This window comes from Citrus clementina, unplaced genomic scaffold (assembly GCF_000493195.1).
Source record: "Citrus clementina cultivar Clemenules unplaced genomic scaffold, Citrus_clementina_v1.0 scaffold_7, whole genome shotgun sequence".
NCBI lineage: Eukaryota > Viridiplantae > Streptophyta > Magnoliopsida > Sapindales > Rutaceae > Citrus > Citrus x clementina.
In genome coordinates, this window is record NW_006262075.1 from 2,897,058 (window position 1) to 2,910,534 (window position 13,477).

Consider the following 13,477-nt stretch of genomic DNA (forward strand, 5'->3'; position numbering starts at 1 on the left):
TGAGTTTATCTCTCTAAAATGCAGACTTTCTTTCTCTCTGTGTGTCTCTTGTCTCTTTTTATCTCACACGCTTCATCGTCATCTTGTAATGCAAGAAACTGTTGGTCTATTGGATCTTTCTAGATCCGTTTTTTTGGTAAAATTTTTGTTTTTTGTGTTAGATAAATATGAAAAAATAAATAAAACAAATCTTCTAATCTTCGTATCCAAACACAGCATGATCTTCCCATATCCATGCTCAAAGAAAATCAATCGCTTTAGAAAACTAACACACGATAAATAACTTTTATTTTATTTTATTAAAAAATAACAACTTAGAATATGTATACCTTTGGTTTTGTTTAAGAAACTCGATTCCGATCAAAGCCTCTCTCTCCGTCCATACGTGTAAAACCTGCAAGAAAAGAATCTAACAGCGATAAGAAAGCGAAAACGCCGACGTTTTGTACGACAATGATTGAACGAACTGCAGGCAAATGGAGAGCAACCGTACCTTACAGAAAGAAAGAGAGAGAGAGAGAGAGAGAGTGCTCTCTTCTTTGGGTTGACGATCCGATCTTTGAGTTTAACGATCCCAACGGAAGAAGAATGAGAAAAGTGTTTAATTATCAATTACGATTTACGATAAATATAAATAAACAAACAATGAAAGAGTTAAGAGAGAGAGAGAGAGAGAGAGATGGATTGTTTAATAAAATGAAACATAAATAAATGATGGATTTAAAAAGGAAGGAGAAGGGCAGGACGTCATTTACAATTAATTAATAATTATATATATGCGGTGAAATGCGTACCGTTGAGATTTGTAGGACTCTTTTTTACCGTCGATTAATATTATTTTTCATTTTACTAATTTCTTGTTTCATCAAATGTAAAATTCATCATGCCTTCAAAGAAAGGGAAACGACAACTTATTCAATGCGTAAGTGGGAGTCACCACTTTGTCTCCGTTCTACTTCCATCCATGTCAATGCCGAAATTGCCCTCCCTTCCTTCGGTTCAAAATGTCATTCAGCTGCAATTCTCTTCTAAATTAAAGCTAGTGTTTTGAAATTGGAAGTGGCTCAAGATAAAAGATTAGAATCCGTGGACTGCAAAATGCAGATAAGCATGGCATTAACTTTTATTTTAAATATAAGTTATTTTAACGTGACAATTGCTATATATAATTATTTTAATTGTAAACTCAATTTCAATAAGTTGAACAATTAATGACAAATTTTTTAATATATTATGAGACAAATAAGATCTAAATATTTGAAATATAGCGATCATTAGATTGAAAAAATAATTATGAAATCATATTTTTATGGTTAGGTTAATTATCAAAATGGTTTATTATTAGATGAAGACAAAGAAAATATTAACAAAAATTTTTCATGTAATTGACTAATTAAATACACTGTTCATATAATATTATGTGACCAAGAATATTGGACTATTTATTTATCCATTATGTGACACAATAATTATGATCATTTAACAGTTGCAGGTAAAAAATGATAAATGTCAGTGTGTATAATTTTCAAATGAAAAAATAAGACGTACTCTTTATATCCGAATATTCGAATATAATAATATGCCAATCATTAAAATAACATAATGGTTATAGTACCATGCTTTTAAAATTAGGTAAGCTTCATAAAACACTCTTTTTTAATATCAACATAAATATTATGACAATAGAGTGGATTTATAAGACTTTATTAATAATTTTTAACAATATAATATCTTTATGTTTATTGCTGTTAATATGACATCACAATTATATTCATACTAAACATGTATCATTAAAAGTACTTTGTATAATATTTGAGGACAAACTGAAATAACCCCTTTTTCGTATATATTTTAAAGGAAAATTGACCCTCTATTTTCTTCCAAAATTTCTATGAACTAAAATACGAATTGGCATGAATAAAAAAAAAATAGACAAAAAAGTACCCCGAAAATGGAGGGGCAAAAACACAAAAGGGTGACCAAAAATATATTTAAACATACCTTAAAAACTAAATTTTACTCTTGTGATAAAGTAAACTAATGGTGCTTCTAAATTTTTAATGTCTAAAAGAGAAATGTGATGTGGTATTAACCATAATCAAACCTCCATTAACCACATTTTATTGAAAACTAGAATAACAAAAAAAAAATGTTGACATAATTGTACAAATAATAATTGATACTAGAATACCAATTAACGTTTGGTGGGTATTTATGTAATTTGAGATAACGCTTGCCGATCGAGCGCATAATTTCCTTCTCGGGAGGCCGTACACGTCCATGTAGCGTGGGCGTCAACTCTCATAGCGAATGCGACCCCCGCTTTGAATTGACAGTTGCTTCTCTCAGCTGGACAGGGGCAATTTCGTAAAGCCATACATCCTAATCACAGCCCACCGTTTCTCGATTCACTCCGTCTTTAAAACCTTCCTTTGCATCAGCGCGCAGGCACGAGCGGCGAGCCACAAGACAAAAGAGTGACTTTTCACAGGGTGGTGATTACCTGACCTGCTATTGCCCATTCAGAGGCCGTACGGAGCTTGCGCACCGCCGCACATACTTTTCACCGACCTTTTTGGCATATCTTCTAAAGTTGTTTTTCTTTTTCACTAAAAGATGTAAATTCTCTAAAGTTGCTTTCCACTTTCATTAGCTAGGTGACTAAATCCGAAGCGCTGCCGCAAAAATTGGTGGACGGCACCTCCTCAAATCTAACGCCTATAGTCACTGTTCAGGTTATATCAGTGGCCACCGACTCGACGGATAAATTAATCGCCTACATGTTGACAATTTGATAATTTGTTTATAAATAAATTATCGATTCTTAATTAGTCATGACATATTTGTAACTTGGAGGTTTTAAAAAGTTGAAATTTCGAAGTGTATACAAGTCAGCACGTGACCAACCCAATGCTTACGTGGATTTATGGCATGCATGCGTGTGATATCGACTGGTATTTGGTGTTAGGAAATTCCATCTGTGTTTCTCACTGAATTAAAATATTGTTATCCTATTTTGGAACAGTTTGATTACGACTAATGTGAAACCAACTATTTAGTACCTTGGTTCAAAGAAATACAAGGAGCGGAGAGGAGACGTTGAGGAAGGAGACAGAAAAAAAAAAAAATTATACATCGAACTAAATAATGAAAATGAAATTGATTCTTTTTTTTACTCGTCATCTTCTCTCTTTCTTTTCTTTCTATTTTTCTCCTCTCTTATCATTTCTTCCAATTAAAAATGGGCTGAGTTTGAGATTACGGTACAGTTGATTCGTTGAAACGATAAGAGAGAACATTTAAGATGTAGTTAGAGCAAATGGGTTGATAAGAGGAAAACCGAACGGGAAATTGAGGTAAGTGAAAAAGGTACACATGTTAAGCCACGGAGTGTAGAGATAATCACTTTACTTAAACGGAAAGCGGGAGAGGGAAAGCGCTGGGGTATGTAGAGTAATGTAGATTGAAGTGCAGTGTAATGGAACGTCAGCTGTCAGCGAAAATATACTCAACGAAAACGACGCTTAATAAATTATTTTTTTATTATTATGAGCGACGTGGACAAAAAGGAAGCAAAGGTGAGCCATTGTGTAACCATTAATGGCTCTACCATGCGCAGTCACGTACGGTCAAATAAATCGCAGAGAAGATGATCAGTCGCTACTCACCAGTCATCAATCATCAGTGTGTTTGGTAAGCAATTGCGTGCCCGTGGATTTATTCCGTTAATATTTTATCATTTATCGGATCATAGTCGTCATCTTTTCTCTTCTTGTCTTTATCATCATTTATCATTTCGTCGTTGTAACCTATTCAACTTAAATAACGTACGCTTCGTTGGTTATATAATAATTGTTTCGGCACATTATGCCGAACGATATCAATTTTCTTGTAAAATTTTACGATCGTAGATCACTGCTCCCAGTACTCGTTTTTATGGTGGCTCCAGGAGCCATTGCATGCAAATCACCAAATTTGTCTCATCCAGCTTAATTTATTCGAATTTTTTTATTTCTCACTCTTTTCTATTTTTGTTTTCCTTTAGTTACATGTATGTATACTCTCTGTCTTGGCTTGACTGAGACCCTGTTGCCTTTCCATTCGCTTTTTCAGATTTTCAGTGATGTGTTGTTTCAACTAAAATTTTCGGCTTTAATTTTTTACCCAAAATTTAAATCATTGATATCATTTAATCTAATTAACTTCTAATATTTATTATTGGATTCTGTGACTTTAAGTATCCATTATTGAATTTAATGAAATCAATGCTCAAAATTTAAATCAAAATTTTAAGTAAAAAAAAAAATTAAGTTGAAGTAACATTTTCCGTTTTACATGTATAATTTGATTTTATATAAGAACTGAAATGACAAAGCGATTAGGCATCTATATAACTAGTCGCATGGTAGTTTATGGACTCCAAGCAGAGTAAAAACAAATAAATTGGTCAAAGTTCAGTAGCGGCAGCAATCATTATTCACCAATGAGATTGAAGACGGACTTGAAAATCATAAAGAATGAATAGAGAGAGGTACGTGGGATCAACATATAAGTTATAGGAAAATGATACCACACAGGCACAGGGCAGCACTAGTATACGAATATCTCAATATCTTTCTACTTATCCGCAATAGGCCAAATGGCAGAAACAAACAAAAGGATTAAAATTAAAAAAAAAAATAGAGTGACTGGACGTCCCATTCCGTTGGATGGGTAGGTACTGAAAGAAAGATTAAGTCAACTACGAGAGGATTTGACGGTGCGTTTAAGGATCTTGCTAAATCTGTGCTGGTATAATAATAACTGTCATATGGTATGTTAGACTTATCATGTTTTAAAATGATAAAAAAAAAAAAACAAAAAAATAAAAAAAAAAGAGGGGGAAAAGGGAAAAACTGTCAATACTTATCAGATTATTTTTAAGGATTTTGCTATGTTACAATTAATGTAACATACACAAGCCACAAGAACCACACAAATTATGGGACCCACATGTTTGTGTGGTTCTTGTGGCTTGTGTATGTTACATTAATTGTAACATATTGTTCACACGGATTTTACATGTTCTTCAGTGGGATCAGAGATGGGAAAACTTCTATTTTGTTACTATTATTACTTGGCAGCTTTGCTCTTTTTTTGGGATAAACAAAAATAAAATTAGTCATTGGTAAAGAGAGAATTTTGCGTACTCATGCACTATTTGGTATTGAACTATGGCAAGAAAAAAAATAGTTAACTATGAAATAAAAATCAATAAAATATAATAAATATAATTTTAAAATAATAATTTTGACAAAAATAATGAAAATTTTATAGATTTTTCATTATAAAAGTGATGAATAAAATCAACTTATAAAACACTTTAGTGCTGTAATTTTTTTCCAACTTCAATACTAAACAGGGCCTCAGCGAGTCAGTGATGCATACGTTCCACTTCCATTTATTAATAAATGTTTCTAGATTAATCTCCTAATGCCACTCCTTTGTGATAACGAATTTCATACTCGCTAGTTACATCACTAACTAATTTTGTGCTGAATGAGATCACTAAACTAATCTGAAGTTGTATCTCGTATATATCATGAGTTGATTGTATTGCTGAGACTGAGAGCCGAGGGTAAACAATTGAAAAATCGATGAGACGAGGCATAAGACGGTTACCAGATGGGCAAATGCTTGTAATTTTGTCCAACAGAAAGAGCCCAAACAAGCCCATGGTTCATTAAACCCATCAATTCACAAAACCCTCGCTGGCGACACGGAGCCGAACCAAAACCTTCATTTTCTGTGGGACGCCAGCCAACACCGAAACAACCATGACGCTGTGGTGCCGCACTGTTCAAAAGGTGGCACACAACTCCAGGACACCGTTTTCACGGACCACTTCGTATTACCACACCATTCAAGCCATCCCCAGAGAGTGCACCGGCAGCCGAGTCTCAGCCAGGGATCGATCCCAGGGTCGAATCCCAGCTGTCGTTTTCGCGCAGGACCTGCTTGATCAAAATACCGACAGAAGATCACCGTCCAGGAAACAAATCTTATCCACCGAAAGAAAGCAGATTCACTCCATCCTCAAGTCCGTAGAACTCCCCTTCTTTTGCTCCACTACTTTCCCGCTGCAGATCCGTGCCGGTTCTGGGTCGTCGGTTTTGCTTGATTCAGGAAAAGTGCTTCCCATTAAGGTAAAACCCGTCTGCTTCATTTTATTTTGGTTTTTACATAGTGTTTGAAATTTTTTCTGTTTTCGTGGGTAGGTTCATAGAGATGAAGAGACTGGGAGAATATTGAATTTGGTTTTTGTCTGGGCTGATGATGGAACGGAGTTGAAAGTTGATGTGCCTGTTGTCTTTAAAGGAGTAGAGAGCTGTCCTGGTCTCAAGAAAGGTAAAACTGCTTAGCTTTTAATTGTATGAACTGTCACTGTAGGTATTGAAGATTCAGTTAGTTAAGTTGTTAAATAACTGAAGATTTTAGACTACTGTAAGATGTTATGCAGTTGACATTGGATAGGGGGAGGGCATGAATTATGATTTTTGATGATTAGAGCTCTTAGAGTGTCTAGGCGAACAATGTCATACATGAACATGAAATGCACTAAAGCAAGTGGGGCTTCTTCCAACACACTTGCCGTGCAAGCTCTTCTGAATCAATGGTGTAATCTCTAGGAACTTGGAGATTTAGATTTACGTTTAATTCCCTATACGTATGCATATTTTATGTTATGCTAGATAAATGTCAATAGATTCTGTTCCCTCTTAAAAAGAGGATTACATTGTCAAATGAACTTTTTCCCAAATTTCTAGAATTTCCTATTCAATAGCTCGTTATCGTTATTTCAGCACATACAATGTGATGGAAATTTTCTAGTAAAACATCTGCCTTAGATTAACTTTCATTGCATGCCATGTAAAACATTTTTTTCTCTTATTATAAACATGGTTAAATTTTAATTGTGAACCTAGCACCAACAAACTATATTAAGTTTTTGATGACTTATCTGATAATTTACCCTGTCTTACCCAAATAAATCCCTGTGCTTCTTTGACTTTCTTGTCTAATAATTCTTAGAAGATTTTTTAAAGGTGCTTTCTTTGCTTTTCAAACCGTCACCGCTCGTTTTGGTTTACCCTGTAAGCAACCATTTTGTGTTCATAAAAGAAATCAACTTTTTATATACAAGGTCACTTCTCTTCATTGATTGTTCAGATTATTGGTGTTGAACTGTCTCTTTCAGCTGTGCTGCCCCAACTTTCAATTATCGCGTGCTTCTTTGTAGTTAGTTAGTATACTTAGATTACCGTTCTGCTCACTTTCTTATATTCATAAGTTCATGGAAGAGAAAGCATAAAATTTTCCCTTACTTGAAACTGTAAATATGAGATTGAAACTGTAAATATGAGGTAAACTATCATGATGCAACAAAATGGTATGTAACTTAGTTAAACTTTGGCAAAATGGATGCTTCTGGTGCACATATTAACGACAGATAGAACAATTATCGCAGCTGCTGAAGTCTGATCCAATATAAGGAGATTTTCCTGCAATATTCTTCCTGATTTGTGAAACAGTTACCATATTTTTTTGGTGCCAATATAATGTGTTTTGAAGCATTAACAAACAATGCCCAAACTCATTCAAAGAAAAATACTAGAGTGGTTGGCTACATTGTTCAGTTTTCTCATTGATATCCTTGTGTTTTGTTCTGTGCTGCAGTCATTGCATTAATTTTGTATATTACCTTGCATAGTATGAGATTGCTTATTGTTTCTAAAAAGTGTCTGTCTACTGCCACTTTTATGCCATAACAGGGGGATATTTGAAAAGTATTAGAACCAGCTTAAAATATCTGTGCCCAGCTGAACATATTTCTCCCAAAATTGAGGTAGATGTCAGCAATCTCGATATTGGAGATAGAGTATTCATGAGCGACATTGAGGTTCATCCATCCTGGAAGCTTCTGAGCAAGAATGAGAAAATGCCTCTATGCAAGATCTCGGCAACTAAGTTGGAAAACCCAGAACCTGCAGTGATGTAGGCACTGAAGTGGAACTTGGGCAAGGTTTGCAGATTTATGAGTAGAATACCTAAGAGAAGAAGCGGAAAAAAAGAAATGGGGGTGGGGGTTAAAAAAAGAAAGAAAGAAAGAGATGGAATAAGCCGGTTCTTTTAACCGGGCTTCAGGATGTGCTTTGGTTTCCGTGTAAAAGAAGGGACAATTAATGGTCAGAGCTTAAATTAAAAAATACCGGTTGTTCTGTAGCATTCGTGGATAGATTTCATTGCATGTTATATTTGATAATTTTATTATACAACTAGGTGAATGGTTGTATCATTCATTTTAGTATCTGCTTCTTTCTACCCCTTTTACCCCTTCAGTGTAATTTGACAGGAGCATAACAGCAACACCAATGGTCCTTTATAAGCGGCTGTGAATAGTATGGTTCTAGGAATCCATGTATTTTGGGTACTTTCATCGTATATGACTGTTGACTTTGCCTGGGAGTCTGCTAAAACATGGACTGGGTCTTGAAGAAGCTTCAGTAAACCACTGAATTAGAATTGATTCCTAATTAACAACTTGAATTTGATCAAGTAAACTGTAAAGCCATTGCTACATCCAGAGATTATCGTGTTAAATAACCACACGCCAAAAAACAAAATAGAGACGAGGGAGCAATGATCTGCGGCGAATGTCCGCGCATGGTTCCCTAAGCGTCCGATGTAATGGACCCAGGACCCAGGACCCATTCAATTCAATACAAACATCTCTATGCTTTCAGTCAATGGATATACGCTCTGCTTTCGCGAGCATAATGTAAAAAGAACTATTCTCTTCTCCAAAGATTTTACTACTCTGATCTTTGATAGAATAATCACCACTTGGTTGGGATTCAAGAGGTAAAAGAAAGTGACAAGGTCATGTTTGGTTATGAAAATTAGTGTAGCATTACACCTCCAACATTAAAAATATGAGGATACGGGTCGATGCCTGGAACTTCGACTAACTGCGATAAATTTAGTTTGTTTATACATTTTCTACTTTATAGCTTCCTTTCTTAGTGAAACCACGATCATACGCATAATAATGTCACAGCAATGATTCAATGAATTTTTAGTCAACTATATAGAAACTATGCTGTGGATGCTAGTAAGTAGGAAGAAAATAAAATAAAATGAAAAAAGGACTGGTTTAATTAATTAATTTTATAGAAGACCGACTGCGAAAGCGAACTCCCTGGCGCAAATCCTTCATCTTCATCTTCTACCCACAACTTTCCAACCATCAACTTCAATAACATAAAGTGACTTGGCCGGGGAGAGAATTTCATTTTCTGGCCGGTATTTTTCTTTTGTTATTTTATTTTATTTTTCCTATTTTTCGATAACTTTTTCATGGTGCAGCTTTGGTGCTCAGGTCAAGCTAATACACTTGTGTTGGAGCCGGTTGTATTGACTCTGATGATAGTGCGTGGAGATTCTAACGGCCCCAATGGTGGCAGTCTTAAATATATGATTTTCAAGAAATTATTTAGATGATATTACTTTTGGTGAGGCAATGGCCTTGCCTTTAGGTTTTTAATTTATTAGTGAGATTGATTTGTCTCTGTCGATTGTTTAGTTGACCTTGTTTATGCGTTGTACTTTGTAGGTTTTTCAGTTCAGATTAGTTATGTCCTAAAGGTTTATAATCAGTTAGTGGATGACTTGGTTTTATTGTATAGAAAACAGCTTTTTCATCCCACTTGATTCTTTTTCATATTATTCTAGTTTTCGTTAAAAAAAAAAAAATTATAGTCTTGTATGTGTTGTAAATATAGATTATAACAGAAAGTAAAGAATGAGTAAAACAAATATATAATGAATGAATTATACTAAGCTTTTGTTATAAAGCCATTATTTCTCATACGTTATTTACAAAGCCAAATGGCTATATTTATAGAGCCATTCGGCCAATCAAAAAAATGCCAAGCTTAGGAAACGTGGCATGATTGAAAAGCCTACGTACTCTTCAGTTCACGTATAATTTCGGTTTCCGAGCTAATTAGCCAAATAGATGCATGCCATACATGCATAGCTATTTAATTTAACGATCAATACCCTTTCACCAAAGTTTACCGCTCACAATTGCCTGGTCAACTTTTGTCACGAAAGCACCAATGGGGTTTTCGTCTAATGGGATAAGTCTTGTACTTATAATGTTAGGTGTAAGGGTTTGATCCTCTATAAGAGCATTATGAAGGTTAGTTTCAGTATTCTCTCAATTATCAACTAATTGAGTGAAAACAATATCTCCATTACGAAATGTGAGTGAAGTAGACATCTCTCGAATGAAATGTGAATGAAGTAGGCACCCCTGATAATTGAGTGGAGACTGTGTCTCCCTTACAAAATGTGAGTAAAGTAAGCACCACTCGAACGAACAAAATGTGGGTGAAGTAGGCACCCTTCGAATGTTAGATCAATGAGTTAATGTATGGTGGTGGTCCCAATTGTTTAATATGATCCCTTACAAAATGTGAGTAAAGTAGGCACCTCTCGAACGAACGAAATGTGGGTGAAGTAAGCACCCCTCTAATATTAGATCAATGAGTTAATGTATGGCGGTAGTCCCCGTTATTTAGTATGATTGTAAATATTGTAATTGTAATGTCTGATATAATATTAGTAACAATCTGTATATAACAGAATTCAAAAAAAAAAATTGTCACAAAAGTGGCTATGCTAATTAGCTTTGATCTTCAAGATGACTTGGTTTATTAACCAATTACAACAAGAGGTGACTAAGCGCTAGCCAAACTAAGTAAGGGGTAACGGTGGATATAGACACTAATACCACAACAATATATATATATAAACGAAAAAGTGGGTGTTTATATAGTTATTCTCATGTGCGAGTATACTCTTTTTTTTTTTAATGAAAACACATATTATTAAACTGTATAATTTAATTAAGTGAATTTTCAATACACTATAAAATTATGAAATTAAAAAATATATCCTTATAAAAAAAATTAGGACGGTACTAGAAAAAGGTGACACTAAGTCACTAACACGCGCACACACATCAGATATGGTACAAGGAATAGGTGGAAGGTATCTGGCGTACCAATCATGTAGATATTATATTATATTTTAGGGGAGAAGATATAGAGGAGCCTCGATTCGATTGAATTTGCTTGTCCTCCTCCCATAACGGAATTCACACGCGCCAGACGCAAATGTAACAGAAAATAAAATATATAACGGCAAAACGACGCTCTGCAGAAAGAAAAGAGAGGAGGAGGAGGGAAGAAACGAAGACCAAAAAAGAAAAGAGGGAGAAAGGAGAGGCTTGACTTTAGTTATATTATTATTTGCCCCCTCAAAACGGAGAGAATAGACCTTGGTAAGACCCCGCTTGGGCGGGTAACCGAACGGAGTACGTTGTAAACCGCGTTCTTGAATCAAACCACCTCCTCCGCATCCAATTCCAGTCGTTACAAATTCAAAAACACAATGCGTATCATTTGCTCCCATTTTCTTCCTCCTCCCTCGTAATTGAAAGAAAAATAATGATAGTGTCTGGCCAGCATGCGTTGGCTTCACAACATCTCTTTCTCCTCTGCACCTTCATCGTCCTCCTCTTCTCCCGTCTCCGCCTATTCTTCTCGCGCTAAACGAGATTTTTTCTATTTGAAAAATAGTCGAAAAATTCATTTTAAAAATCTCAACAGCAATAATAATAACAACAGCAGCAACAGCAACAAAAAGAATTCGCGGGGGCCGAGGTTGACGAGGCAGAAGAAGCTACGGCATTTAAGCGATCAGGAGGTTGTCGGAGTAACGAGATTGGCAAACCCGGATGTTTCGGAGTCGGTATCGTCTAGAGATAATAATAGTAATGATCATTCCTCCTCGGCATTGAGGACGTCGACGTCTTCGCCGGTTCCGTTGCCGCTGCCATTACCCGTGCCCCTTCGCGTGGATGACGAGAGAGACCGTGACGGGCTTTCTGATAGAGATAGAGTAGATTGCGCTGCGCCTGACAGAGTTTCTAATTCTTCCTCTAATTCCCCTATCGCCAGGTTTCCTTTTAATTTCTCTTCTCTTCCCTTCCCTGTTGGTTCAATTCGATAAATTAATTGCGTCAATTTGATTTTGCACTGTACATTCATAAAATAAATTTCTTACTTATGGAATGGGGTATTATTACGCAAGATAATTAGGTGTTTTATGATTTCGAAATTGAAGAGCAGATGCGTGCGGTTATTTCTTTTTCATTTCATTTCTATCTCCTGGCACCTGTGTAATATTTCAAAAATCTTAAGCATTCCAACTATTTTAGATTATTTGAATTTTCATTCGTCGTTCCTACTTCAATAAATATTTTTCTGGCATGTTGTTGATCATATGCATTTTTTGCATTATTGTCCTGTTTCAGCGTGTTTTCTCGCCGTGTTGGGAGGAAGATGCCTGAGTTCTTTGACACGAAGTCATCTAGATCAGTGAATCTAGCGCTGAATTATGTAGAAAGATCTAGAGATAACTTCAGGCTTAATATTCCTGCTAAGAGTGCTCCTACTAGTCCATTCACAAGTCCTGTACGCAGCCCGCAAAGGAGTGTTGGTGGGATGTTTCAATATAAGGTTCCTAATGGAAATCAAGGATGGTCTGCCCCAGAGATGCCAACATTGGATATTCCTGGTCTTCCTCCCCCGGCATTCTTTGATTACACTGTTTTTAGCGCTGAAAGTTCTCCCTTTCACAGTCCTCGAAGCAGAAGTCCATGTCGAAATGCCATAAGCCCAAGTGGACCTTCATCGCCAATTCACTCAAAGTTGTCCCGTGAGAGTACTGTTCGTATTGAAGTTCACCCATTACCTCTTCCTCCAGGAGCAGCTGTGCTTTCACCATCAGCTACTATTCCACAAGTTGCTGCTAAACCTGAACCTTTGCCAATGAATAGTCAATGGCAAAAGGGAAAGCTTATTGGGCGTGGTACATTTGGCAGTGTTTATGTTGCCAGCAACAGGTATACAAGTTCTGAGTATCTTTATGCTAGTTTCTCTATATTGAGACAGCAAACACTCAACTTTGGTCTTTTCTCTTTGACAGAGAAACGGGAGCTTTGTGTGCGATGAAGGAGGTTGATATTTTTCCTGATGACCCAAAATCTGCAGAGAGTATAAAGCAACTGGAACAGGTTACTTTTCAGCATGATTTCATTTTAAATGAACTTAATTTACTACATGCATAAGAGTGATAGCAACCTAGTTGATTATATGGAGCCTACAGAGCACTTGTGGTTTTTATTTTGGGGGTATCTTTTGGTAGACAGTGAAAGATATTTCCCAACTATTCATCTAATCCATCCATTTCTTTCAGGAGATTAAAGTTCTCAGCCATCTGAAGCACCCAAACATTGTTCAGTATTATGGTAGTGAAATAGTAAGCAATCTTCCAGTTTCGTGTTTGGTGTCCTCCCTTATTGGAG

At 35.9% G+C, this 13,477-nt stretch overlaps 3 protein-coding genes across 3 annotated transcripts in view; 2 read left to right on the forward strand and 1 right to left on the reverse strand.

Annotated features, from left to right (window-relative positions):
- Positions 1–588, reverse strand: part of LOC18036442 (LOB domain-containing protein 36) — a 3,060-nt gene extending 2,472 nt beyond the window's left edge. The window contains exons 1-2 of the mRNA XM_006425771.2: positions 494–588; positions 330–394 (exon numbers count right to left, since the gene is read on the reverse strand). The gene's annotated coding sequence lies outside the window, so the exon portion shown is untranslated. The remainder of the gene's footprint in view (positions 1–329; positions 395–493) is intronic.
- A 4,975-nt stretch (positions 589–5,563) lies between these two features.
- Positions 5,564–8,448, forward strand: LOC18036445 (50S ribosomal protein L25). The gene is made up of 3 exons (XM_006425772.2): positions 5,564–6,185; positions 6,258–6,387; positions 7,812–8,448. Exons 1-3 carry the CDS (start codon positions 5,817–5,819, stop codon positions 8,036–8,038), a joined length of 726 nt encoding a protein of 241 aa, XP_006425835.1. The 5' UTR covers positions 5,564–5,816; the 3' UTR covers positions 8,039–8,448.
- Positions 8,449–11,288: 2,840 nt separating this feature from the next.
- The window catches only part of LOC18037540 (mitogen-activated protein kinase kinase kinase 5), a 5,259-nt gene continuing 3,070 nt past the window's right edge, over positions 11,289–13,477 (forward strand). Inside the window, exons 1-4 of the mRNA XM_024181355.1 lie at positions 11,289–12,068; positions 12,425–13,015; positions 13,099–13,186; positions 13,369–13,440. Coding sequence (XP_024037123.1) covers positions 11,575–12,068; positions 12,425–13,015; positions 13,099–13,186; positions 13,369–13,440 — 1,245 coding nt within the window. The 5' untranslated portion in view covers positions 11,289–11,574. The remainder of the gene's footprint in view (positions 12,069–12,424; positions 13,016–13,098; positions 13,187–13,368; positions 13,441–13,477) is intronic.

Coding starts and splice junctions, on each gene's coding strand:
- LOC18036445 (XM_006425772.2), top strand. CDS start 5,817: ATGACGCTGTGGTGCCGCACTGTTCAAAAGGTGGCACACAACTCCAGG. Junction 6,186..6,257: donor GAAAAGTGCTTCCCATTAAG/GTAAAACCCGTC, acceptor TTTCGTGGGTAG/GTTCATAGAGATGAAGAGAC. Junction 6,388..7,811: donor CTGTCCTGGTCTCAAGAAAG/GTAAAACTGCTT, acceptor ATGCCATAACAG/GGGGATATTTGAAAAGTATT.